Genomic DNA, 12929 nt, shown 5'->3' with positions numbered 1-12929 from the left:
TATGATCTACATTTTATGAATCTTTATGATTAAAAAGTTTAACTTTTTATATGTTTGCATTTTAAAGACAGTTACATCGCAGCTGCTAAATTTTCTGGTGGTTCTTGTAACAGTAAAGCCTTAAAATATTATCAAATGATCACATTCAGGAAAATGGACAGTTTACGGGTCCTTCTCTGATAAATTTTAAGAGAACAAACATCATGCAAACCCGGTAATAATATTACATTGGAGTCTAATATGGATGATTTAATTGCAAAAACAGTAGAAAGTGGGGGCTTTCTGTCTGTACAATGAAACCTATCTGTTAGAATTGTGAAATTATTCCATGTGGCCCTGCACACAACAAACAGCAATCTAAACTGTGACTATATGTAGTTTGAGTGCAAATTTTATTTACACATATACACAGAGGTATAGGGAAACACATCTCATTTCTATGTGTAAAAAAAATCCTACCACTTGTCACTGTTGTAAAAGTAGAAGGAATAAGAAAAACAAAAAAAAAGGAAATAGTTTATCTAAATGCCGCTGTTCACAATGTTTTGGATTTTTGGTGTTCTACAGAACAATTAGACCAGTAATGCTTACATCTGTTGCAATGCAAAGCCTGTGCAATGCATGGGAATCCAACATCATTTTCTGCCATGGTATTTTTTGAAATACAGTTTTATCATGCTGGTTAGAACCTGCAGATATTGAAAAATAGCCCTCAGGACTCCACAATCACAAATGTAATCTCTGCAAAGAGCGTCAGAACCACTGGGATACCGACTGTTACATATGTGTTTATGTGAGCACACCTTGGAAATAACTGCTTAAATTGTAAAACAGCTAACACGTCTTACCTGATGAAAGATAAGAGCCTGGCTGATGAAGCCCCAGCCGTGGCTTGGTGCCACGTAGTGCAGACACAAGAGAAGTACCAACATGAAGGCAATGCTGGCAGAGGCGTAGATGGGTTGGATAAGGAACATCATGATGACACATCCTAAAATTCCCAGAATACATGTATACCAAGTAAAGTAACGAAATGTTGGCCTGTAAAGTGGAGAAGACAGATAATTTTGTTTTAAGCAAGCAACTTATGGCTATAAAACACTTTTGAGAATTACAGAATAAAAAATTTCTCCCCACGTATCACCTCCACACATCATTATAATGTTGTCACCTAACACAGTCTATTACATTCTAATGCTTTCATATTTTCCTCACTACTGCTATATGAATACCCCACAATATGTATTTGCATGTTCCCTAAAAGGATGCATCATCTAGTTCCCTAAAACATAATATCACACCATTCTCAGGCTGTAATGGATCAAATTCTCATAGCCCTTGCATTAGGCAAACAATGTATGGTAAACCATATGTATAGGTACTACATGGCACATTGAACATCATATGACTGCATCAGACTTTACTATGGTTCCATTGTGCAAAACCTGCGTATGCTTGGGACATCAGTGACAATTCACTCATCTCAGAAATCCAGGGGGGGCAATTATAATAATTCTTATTAACGCTACATATACTGTAGACTATATATATATGTGTGTGTGTGTAACTACATAAACCGTGATTGAAATATGATTTCAGCAGCTGAACTGGCAGTCATTTTTCATCCTTCAATATTAGACCCTGTTGACAATATATATAAATATTAGACCCTGCTGCTAATATATTTTATATTGAAAGCATTGGACCCTACGCAAGCATTTCCTTGGACCTCGCTCCATGCTCCCTAGCAGGCAATCACTCCCTCCGCTCCCACACCCAAAAAATATTTGCCACACTGACTCCAGATTAGGGAAAGACTGTGAGAGTCAGTGCACTTTTCCCTCCTTCTGACCCCACCGTGACATTGAGAGGTCCTCTCCCCCGTAATCATGCCCAGATTCCCTTTGTCTCCTCATTCACTAAGCCATACCTCTCTTTTCCTTACTCCCTGTAGTTCAGGTATAGATCAAATAAACAACACATGAAACAGCACTTGCATATATAGATCAACTGAATAAGACCCACAAACCCTATATTTGCAGATATACATAAATAATGTATGGAAACATAGCATCGCAAGTATACAATACAATACTTGATCATTCAACATGGGAAGCCTGAAGCCACAATTTAAGACTAATCTTTGAAATCCTTTAAACAACACAATACCTTAACTTTTGCACTAAATGATTTCAGGGCCTAATATTAGATCCTGCTGCTGATATATATAAATATTAGATCCTGCTGCTGATATATATATATATTAGCCCCTGCTGCCCATATATATTAATATTAGCCCCAGTTGCCGATATATATATTAATATTAGTCCCTGCTGCCGATATATATATAAATATATATATAAATATTAGACCCTGCTGCTGATAGCAGGTATAGATCAACACATTAACACACAAACCCAGCTTTGAATGTATAGAGCAATTCAAATTCACATGTGAACTCAGCGCTGAAGGTATAGATCAAATAAACAGAAACAGACATACAAATCCTGTATTTGCAGGTATACAATAATAATGTATGGAAACATAACACTGCAGGTATAGACCAGCAGAACACACAAACCCTGCATTGCAGGTATAGATCAACTGGAAATCGAATGTAAACTCAGCACTGAAGGTATGGATCAAATAAACAACACATGAAAACAGCACTACAGGTATTAATCAACTGAATAAGACATACAAACCCTGTGTTTTCTGGTATACATAAATAATGTATGGAAACATATCATAGCAGATATAGATCAGCAGAATAACACACACACAGGTATAGATCAATTTGGAATTCACATAAAAACTCAGCATTAAAGGTAAAGATAAAACCCCCTAAATTACAGGCATAGATCACAGGTTGCACACCCCAAAGCCAGCCCTGGTGTCCACACTACCCATATAGAACCTGACCAGCACTCAAATTACACACATAGCACTTGCCATATTTGTCCCCAAACAGCCCAGCATGAGTCAACTTTGTCCCCAAATAGCCCGCCCTGTGCCATCTTTGTCCTATAAACATGCTGCATGTGCCATCTTGGTCCCCAAGGCTCCAGTAGAACAATTGTGCCTGATCTCACAATTGCTCTGCTGGATAAATGGGCAAAAATTCCTTGCAGAAACACTCCAAAATCTTGTGGAAAGCCTAACTAGAAGAGTGGGAGCTGTTATAGATGCAAAAGCTACATATTAATGTCTATGTATTTAGAATGAGATGTCATTAAAATTCCTGTTGGTGTAATGGTCAGGTGTCTCAATACTTTTGTCCATATAGTGTATATAGGCAAGTGATAGGCACGGCAGGTATACTGTACTGTCACACAATGGACACCACCTACTGACCATTTATGATCACTAACTGGAAAACAAAGTTTTTGTTTCAACAAATCAATTATATAACTATCCAGATTTTTCAAAAGCTGCTACAAGAGTTGTATTATCTCTCCATCACAGTAATATAATTTTCAGAAGAGCTACATACACTGTTAGCCGTAGGAAATTACAATTCTGCAGTCTTGCTCACAGTTAAACCACTAGCCTGAGTGCAGAGCACACCACAGTTTGCTTTTCTCCCGCAATACGTAATAATACTGCACTTCACATGGTGTCTGATAATAAAAACCCTGATTTGCATATTTCAGCACCAGCCGTGCTTGCAATAACCTCATGATTATATAATTAAGACTCATCTTTAAATCAGAATTTTTTTTAGTCTGGATATAATTTAAGCCTTCTGTGTATTTTTTGTGTCTGCACTGCTGAGCCAGAAAGACAAATGTTTACTCTACGGTTGCTATTATACTGTCTTTTTCCCCCCTTTTATTTCACATAGTACCTGTTTATCTGATGCTGAGGAACAGAGAAAAGTTGTATAGTTTACATTTGTTCACATAAGGTAGCACTGGCAGCGAAGAGGTGGACAGATCAGCAGGATAATTTTTGTAGGGTTTGAGAACTTCCCAATCACTGGCTTGCACTTACAGATCAAAGCGATGATGTTCTAAAGCTTTTAAAGAAATTATCTCCTGTAGTTCTCACAGGTCCATAATCAAGAGTTCCATGGTGTGAGACTTCTCAGAGTGAGTATGGTCCCTTCCTGCTGGGTACACATTTGGCCACTCCAAAACCTAGCAAGTGAAAGAGAAACCAGCAAGAAGAAGCAAAGGTCCTGCTCTAAACTTTATCCCATGCCTGGGGTCCAAGCAGAGCCGGCCTTAGGTGTTCTGGCGCCCTGTGCGGACTACTCCTCTGGCGCCCCCCCATCCCAAAAAAAGAAAGGAATAAAAACTTGTAACAAAACTTGTAACAAAACCCCAATCACCATATACTACGCCAAACATTGATGTGGTCTAGGCCTACCACTTAATTGTCTGGCTTAGTAGTAGGGATGCACCGAAACGAATTCTGGACTGAAACCGAAAGTGCAGCATTTACCTGGCCAAAACCGAATATGACCCCCCCAACACCATAAAAAATGTAACACTTTTATTTAAAGTAAGTAACACACCAAAATAGGAGAAAACAATTAAATAATATTATATATATATATATATATATATATATATATATATATATATATATATAAAGTCCAAAAATAGTTACCGGCACTCCAGGGACTTTCCAAATAACCACAAACACAACTTCGGTTTTCAAGTCTATATATATCATATATATATATGATTAACAGCAATCACATTCCTATCATGCCCAGGCATACCCAGATTCCAGGATTTACTCGCAGACTTGGCATGATAGGAGTATGATTTGCCCTATCTACCCCTTCACACTCCCTTCTCCCTATATACGCCCTCCTAACTATCTACCCTCTCCCTCTTTGAAGTTCACTTACCTTTCAGGAGTCCTGCGGTGGGGGTGCAAGGCCTCTGCCTCCCAGCTCTGCCACTGTATGGAACAGTATAGAATGATGGGAGTTATGATGTACTTTTAGAGCATAATTAGATCATGAAAAAGACATTGGAAATGGTACAGCATAACACCCATCACTCTCACACATTTACCAATCCACACGCATACCAATCCACACGTATACACTAATCCACACATATATACCAATCCACACATATATACCAATTCACACGTATACCAATCCACACGTATACACCAATCCACACGTATACACCAATCCACACGTATACACCAATCCACACGTATACACCAATCCACACGTATACACCAATCCACACATATATACCAATCCACATGTATACCAATCCACACGTATACCAATCCACACGTATACCAATCCACACATATATACCAATCCACACATATATACCAATCCACACACATACCAATCCACACACATACCAATCCACTCTCACTGAATGCTTTCCTACCTTTCCTCTTTTCTCCTTACAGCTCCTTTTCCTCCTCTTCGTTCTTCTTCTTCAGTTCTTCTGTCTTCTTCCGGGTCAGAGGGCACGGACAGCGGTGGGCGCGGCTTCAGTGTTGTGCGCCGGGATCTGACAACAAACCCCGGCGCACAGCAGCTGTTGCCGCGCGGATCACAAGGGAGCGGTATCGGAGGTCTTTAACAGACCTCCGGCTCCCTTGAGTGATGTTAAGCCGGGTTCAAGGGAGATCCTTGAACCGGCTTAAAGTCACTCAAGGGAGCCGGAGGTCTGTTAAAGACCTCCGATATCGCTCCCTTGCGAGCCTGCTCCTCCAGCGGCGGACATTACTGTCCGTCACTGGAGGGGTGCCGGGTGCCCCCCTGATGACCGGCACCGGGTGCCGCTCGCCCCCCTGATGACCGGCACCGGGTGCCGCTCGCCCCCCCCGCCGCTAGGTACGCTGCTGGCGGCAGCGGCGCCCCCTGGAGTGTGGCGCCCTGTGGCCGGCCCTGGGTCCAAGAGACTTTTCAGTTCGAGCAGAGCCAGTCTGACAAAGAGCAAAAAAAGGCCCAGGGCCCCCCTGCTAGTAAGGGAAGCCCACAATGACTGGGAATTGCACTGTAGTACTGCAGTATTCTGCTTAGTTCATGAATGTGTGTGTTGTGGGAGCAAACATGAAGGGTGGATGAGGTGTACCAATGGGCAAATCAATGAAGGCTGAATCTGGATCAGGTCAAATGTCTGACTTTGCTTGTCATTTGATGTGAATGATAAGATGGGAATTGATAATTATTGGGACGAAACCAAAGACCCATTTAGTCTGTAACTTAGACTGGGTGAGGGGTAAAAACAAACCCGAGGATGGCGTGATCTGATTTTTTTTTTAAGTACATTGTCTTCCTGTTTATGTGCATAATGAATGCTTGTGCAAATGTAAACCTGAAATTATTTCAAGATAATTTGGCACAGTCTCTCTCTCAATAAGACTGCCATTGCCCCCAGAGTCCCATTGTCCCCTCATTCAGTGTTCTACAACTCTCTTTTCCTCGCCAATGTAATTCAGGTATAGATCAAAAACCCTACATTGCAGGCATAGATCACAGGATGCAAAAAAGGCCAGCCCTGGCACTCAGATTACACATAAAGGACTTGCCCCAGCGGCCAGATTGCACTGTTTATCTCTCTTCTTTCTCTTTATTTCTACCCCTTCTCTTTGATCTCCCTTTTTATAATCTCTCTTCTTTCTCTTTCCCTTTTCTCTCCCCCCATTTTTTTTGTTCTCTTTATTTCCCTACCCTCTTTCTCTTTCCGTCTTAATCTCATCTGGTCCATGTGACATTAGCTCTCCCCTTTTGTTTTACCTTTCCCCTTCATCTAGACTCTTCTTTATCTCTATATCTCTTCTTTTTCTTTATTGCTCCCCTTTGTCCACACCAATCCCCCTCCTCATTACCTCTGCCTTTTATCTTCCCTTATGTATGATCTCTCTGCTTTTTCCTATCACTTACCATCTCTCCGCTTTCTCATTACTACACCCTTATCTCTATTTCTCCCTTATAGCTTTCTCTTCATCTCTCCATTTTCTTACTATCTCTCAAGGGAGCAGTGTATGAACAGACCTTGTGCTCCCTTTATTTTGGGCTGGATAAAGGGAGATCCATGATCTCCCCAACTAGCCTTGCTTCTTCAGAAGAGGCGCCAGCCCCGTGCGCACATACATTTTCTTTGTGTGCTGGATGTTTTCGGTTTCATAACATATAAATGTGAGGAATGTTATTTGTGTTTGTCAATTCTAAGTAAACACTTAACTGTGAGGTTTTATGCTGGGACACCTAAAGATTTGTCCATAACTGAAATGTTTAACCGCTCACTAAAATACTAAATGGGAAATCCCAATAAACCTGTCCCAAAAATGATAACTGTGCATAAATCACAATAAATGCCTTTGCTTAAACACCAACTACTTCTCATTTTACAGGATTGTGTTTCAGTTCCAGTGTTAGTAATGTGTGTTAATGAAAACTCCTAAGAAGTAAATTGGGGATAGTCAGCAGGTTACCATCCATGTACAATTAGGCTACATCTGGGCTGCAATGCTCATCACTCCTAGCCACCCATTGCTGTTCAGATCCAAGCACAAATGGTGAATGATGACAATAATGGACATTACAGCTGAACACTGATTGAAAAGCAACAAGTTACAGACATGAACTGTGCATCCATCTGTCCCTGGAAAACCTTTCCGCTATCTAAGCACAATATTTTCTGAAACTGTGTATTGTGTCCTTCTGTCTGTCTAAGTCATTGTCACATTTGCTTTCATTTCATTTTTCACCACCATGAAGCTGCCTGTTTCCACCTAAGATGTGGCTTCACACCAGAGTGGTGCTCTAGGCATGCATCTTAATAGGAAAGCTCTTAGCAAATTGTTATTGTTGTTATTATTAATAATCCTCTTTAGAACAATGGCACCTGGAATATTATCCTCCCCTTTTCCATTTTTCCTGTGCTCCCTTAGCGACAGCTCTTGTTCTACTGTACGACACCTCAGCTGGAGCCCATGACATGGTGACAAGCAGGGGCTGACTATTAAGAACATAATTGCAGAGGAGGCAAGTGGCATTGTTAGCTGTGTGAAGGAGGTCTCTTTTACAGGTGGGAGTTATGGGGAGAAAAGTACAGAGGCTAATACAATACTTTAACTCTTTCAGCCAGATGCCAATCAAGTTGTAACAGCGAAGGAACCACATACAGGGATACAAAGATCTAAACAAAAGCGAGAATGCTGGAAAACAAGGTAGGCAGAGAACGAACATCCCCAAACAAAGCCCAATTCAGTAGACTGAAGAACAAGTGTATGACATCTGGCAAACATAAGCTTTGGTGAAGGAGCAAAAGAGAGTTAGGTACATGGGAAAATGTGTCAACTGCAACTGCCTTTCACGATTTACCTTGTTTAAAGGAATAAAGGAAAACAAAGAACATTTTTTCAATGGCACAGTATAGATTTCATATATCATTTAATTTAGGGATTAAATCAAATAACATTGTAGAAGACTTATAAAACAGTAGGGCCTAATGAAAAGGACAATGAGGTTGTATATAAGAAGGATTTGGGTGTAAAGGTTTGAAATGTCATCATCTCACTATAGCAACAAATGAAATGGTTCAGTCAGCATCATCATTCCATCGGTTGTTAGGTGATACAACCACTTTTCAAACTTTGCTATTTTTATACAAATAGCTGTGATATTTTGTAGGTTATTATGCTGTTTCATTCCCCCCAATAAAGCAGTCATGTAATCCAGTAATGTATAGACTGGGGACATAGTAAACCACTTGTGATCTGTTGTTACTATGTGGGCCACCTGTTGGGACAGTCCTAGAATGATGAATCCCTGAGTTTAGTACATGAACTGGTGAGAAAAGCTGTAAGAACAGTAGCTGAACAAGTCAATGGTGTAAAAAACCTTTTGTGCAAGTCACAATATTTGCGATTTAATAATATTATGAAAACATAGGCCAATATCTTCCTGAAATTATGTTAGTAGAGTAGAGGTTGTAGCCGTATTAGTCCAGTGGTGTCAATATCAAATAACAGATGGAATAAGTATCTTGTGATAATACCTTTTTTATTGGACTAACAGAATTTTGGAATGACAAGCTTTCGGGAGCTCTTTTCCCTTTCTCAAGAGAAATGTTTTAGACTTCAAAAAGGGAGAAGAGCTCCCCAAAGCTTGTCATTCCAAAATTCTGTTAGTCCAATAAAAAAGGTATTATCACAAGATTCTTATTCTATCTGTTATTTGATATTGAAATTATGTTATAAGAGTGATTAAGAGTCATGCATCAAGCTGTTATGATTAAAGTGGACTAATTTGATCCTCACTCTATAACACTAAAAATCCGATTTACATCTTTCTTTCTTGACTCTATTTTTCAAGATTCTTAATGTTGTATAGATCACAAAGTTCACTCCTCAACATCCTTAACACTAATATTAATCAAGTCTCAGGCTACCTACCTCTTTTGCCTCAGTTCTTAAAAACAACTTGTTTGTTGCACTAGAGTATAGTATAGGGTAGAGTACAAATTAACAATATCATTCTCAAGATTGTAAGCTTGCGAGCAGGGCCCTCTTCACCTAATGTATTGGTTTGTCTTAGTCCTTCAATTCTCATCTTGTCATACCCCTTGAATATATGTATTGTATTAAGCGCTGCGTAAATTGTTGGCGCTATATAAATAAAAGATAATAATAATAATTAAAATTGATAATAAAATAAACCCCTGTTAAGACATACTGGTACAGAGGGAGAAGGGGCCCTGTTCTTGCAAGCTTACAATCTATTAGGAGGCTGAGGGGAAATTAGGCAAAATGAGAGGGACTACTCGGGTGAGGATGATTTGATTGTAAAGAGGGTCATGTGGAGGTGTAATTGGCACAGATGTCAAAGGTTGGAGGAACGGGTGTGTTTGTATTAGGAGGGTAAATTGTTTGCTTCTCTGAATATGCGGTTTTTATTGAGCATTAAGTGTTAGAAATTAGAATAAGTAGGAGAGTCTAAGAGAACAAGCTAAGGAAACCTAGGAACTATGACATTCACTACATAGTAAGAAGGACTAAGGTCCAACAGCTTAGGTTAAGGTTTAAACCAGAGCCGAGCCAACACCTAAAGCATTACATCTATCTACAATAGCTTTTAGCGCTGGGATTTCTTTCTATTTAATATGTGATATACCGTATTTGCTCGATTATAAGACGAGGTTTTTTTCAGAGCAAATGCTCTGAAAAATACCCGTCTTATAATCAGGGTCGTCTTATAATCAGACCTCAAATAGGTCTGACTATGAGACGACTAAGATCCAGATCCCCCGCAGCTGCAGGGGACCTGGATCCTCCTGTCTCCCCCCCCCGCCCCACTTACCGGTACTTCTGAGTGTGTAGCTGGGGCAGCGTGTAAATGTCTACGCGATTTGCGTAGACAACTTCCGCTGCAGCCGGAAGGAGGCGTGGCTAGCAGCAGGGGTTGTCTGCGTCCATCGCGCAGACCTTCCCCGACTGTCAGAGATCAGAGTTCCTCTGATCTCTGACAGTCGGGGAAGGTCTGCGCGATGGACGCAGACAACCCCTGCTGCTAGCCACGCCTCCTTCCGGCTGCAGCGAAAGTGCGTGGGATCTACATGCTGCCCCGGCTACATGACAGGGAAGTTAGAAGCACCAGTAAGTTTGGGGGGGGGGGCGGGGGAGTGTTAAATGGGGGGGCATAAGGCATTTCTGGAGGCAGAGTGCTCTGTGAAATGCCTTTTAACCCCCTTAATGCCACTCTGCCTCCAGAAATGCCTTTTTAACCTTCTATACGCCACTCTGCCTCCTGAATGCCTTAAACCTCCCTAGATGCCACTCTTCCCCATAATATGCATTTTTACCCTCTAAATGCCAGAGTGGCATATAGGGGTATAAGGCATTTCTGGAGGCAGAGTGGCACATAGGGGGTCAAAAGGCATATCATGGGGCACAGTGGCATATAGGGGGTATAAGGCATTTCTGGGGCAGATGTGCATAACTGGGGGGCAGGTTGGAAAATAGAAGGAAATAAAACCAAAATATTTTTCTCAATCATAGCTTTTATTAAAAAAAATAGTTTACATGAATTAACATTTACTGGTAAAACTTTTTTCCTATAGGGTCGTCTTATATTCAGGCTTTTTCTTTTTTTCCTAAATTAATATTCAGATTTGGGGGGTCGTCTTATAATCAGGGTCATCCTATAATCGAGCAAATACGGTATATAGGAGACGGTATACTCAATGGCTGTTGAGTTCTATATTTGTCAATTTCTAATTGGTGACATTGGAGAAAGTGCTACACTTTGTAAATATCTTATCCATATAACTTGCTAGAGATCGCCACCATACGCATTCTGTGTGACACACTGAAAATATTCTTTAACTGAATTACATGCATCACTCCTCCAGTTATAGCCAAACCTTTATTTATACTCGGTGGCCCAGTACTTTGAGATGCCACTGGTCCCTCATAACATGCAGTGGCCAGAGATGGGACTGGTCCACCCATATCAGCCAGGCACAATATTTAGATAGACTACTGCTAATATTTATAACTCTTTGCAAATTGTGATTGACACTTTCAATAATAAAATAATATAAGCATAATAAGAAGACTCCATGTTCTCAAATCCCATATTAACGTACATTATTCTGATGTATTCTGATTGTGATGTTTCAACAAAATTACCTAAATCACTCTAACTAGTTTATAATTCAGGATTATTTCCCCCCCCCCATGTGTTTAAAGTCCTTTTTGGACTTAAAACTACAATATGAATTGTTTTACAAATCAAACATAATGTTTTACTGTGTATAAACTCTCTTAACCCCTTAAGGACAATGGGCGGTCCCTAAACCCATTGAAAACAATGCATTTTGAGCCCGTACATGTACAGGCTTTGTCATGTACCGGTAATAATAATCAAAAATACAAGCATGTGGTTCAAACTAAAGAAAGGTCTTTTCTATGTAATAATTATCAAAAATCAAATCAGCCTCTGTGCTGCATATGAATTATGTTTAAGAACAGCCTAAACTGAAGCACTGTATGGAGCGATGTTAGGCAACGACCTACCGGGGCAGTGTGCCAGATGACCAATCTGGGCCTGGTGACTAGTGTACCTAATGGATAACCCAAAACTGAACAGTCGGCATAGCTACAATAATGCTTGAGGTTGCCTCTCTAGGTGTATCAATTCTATGTCTCAGGCACATACTAGTTCTAGACCAAACATTAGAGTATGCTTAATCTCCATTTGTCATGATTTCGTTACGGATAGCGTGCCATAGTGTCTCATTATATGATGGCACAGGTCTTTTTACGTACCATTTTCACTCATTGATATTGGCTTTTATGCGCATACGTGTGGTAATACATACTTCTCCATATGTAATGACATTCATTTCTTGTTTAATTGTCTTTTCAGTTTCCTGACAGAACATCTTGCAGCTGTAGGGTTAATAATATGCTTTACAGTCTTGTTTTCCCGTGACTGCAATATATCATCACTATATACGATAAAATACGAATGCGCTCCGCTCTCATCTCCCTGCAGGTGAAAACACCCCGTCTTTCTAAATACGTACCTTCCTCACTAATATTTCCTAATCATAACATGCAGCAGGCAGGGCCCAGAGCTGGTAATTACCATTACAATCAGCAGCCCCCTCTATCATTAATAGATCCAGCTGGGGAAAAGTACACATCACTTAGAAGCCAGGATTCTCTTCTGTTGCTTGTTCGTGCCCTCCATTACAGAGAAAGGGGGGGAGAGAGGACAGGGGTGGAATGGCGTTCTAAATGGCGGAACACGGACCATCTGAATGTTTCTTCTTGCTGCCTATGGGGAGTGCTATATAAATGGCAATACATATAGTTTAAATAGTACATGATATCTGCACTCATGGTGATATTATGATGCTCCCGTGAAGAAGCCTCTGCAACCTCTACACAAAACAAACCTTACAGAATAATCACAAGTAAAATTATAT

At 40.3% G+C, this 12929-nt stretch overlaps 1 protein-coding gene across 1 annotated transcript in view; it reads right to left on the bottom strand.

Annotated features, from left to right (window-relative positions):
* The window catches only part of LOC149302263 (solute carrier family 12 member 9-like), a 111379-nt gene that overhangs the window by 14792 nt on the left and 83658 nt on the right, over window positions 1-12929 (bottom strand). Inside the window, exon 10 of the mRNA XM_089482619.1 lies at window positions 849-1041. Within this exon, the coding sequence (XP_089338745.1) occupies window positions 849-1041 (193 nt within the window). The remainder of the gene's footprint in view (window positions 1-848; window positions 1042-12929) is intronic.

This window comes from Sceloporus occidentalis, unplaced genomic scaffold (genome assembly GCF_023333645.1).
Source record: "Sceloporus occidentalis isolate IW3139 unplaced genomic scaffold, rSceOcc1.0.p SCAF_19, whole genome shotgun sequence".
Lineage (NCBI taxonomy): Eukaryota > Metazoa > Chordata > Lepidosauria > Squamata > Phrynosomatidae > Sceloporus > Sceloporus occidentalis.
This window is presented reverse-complemented; position numbering and strand designations above follow the sequence as displayed.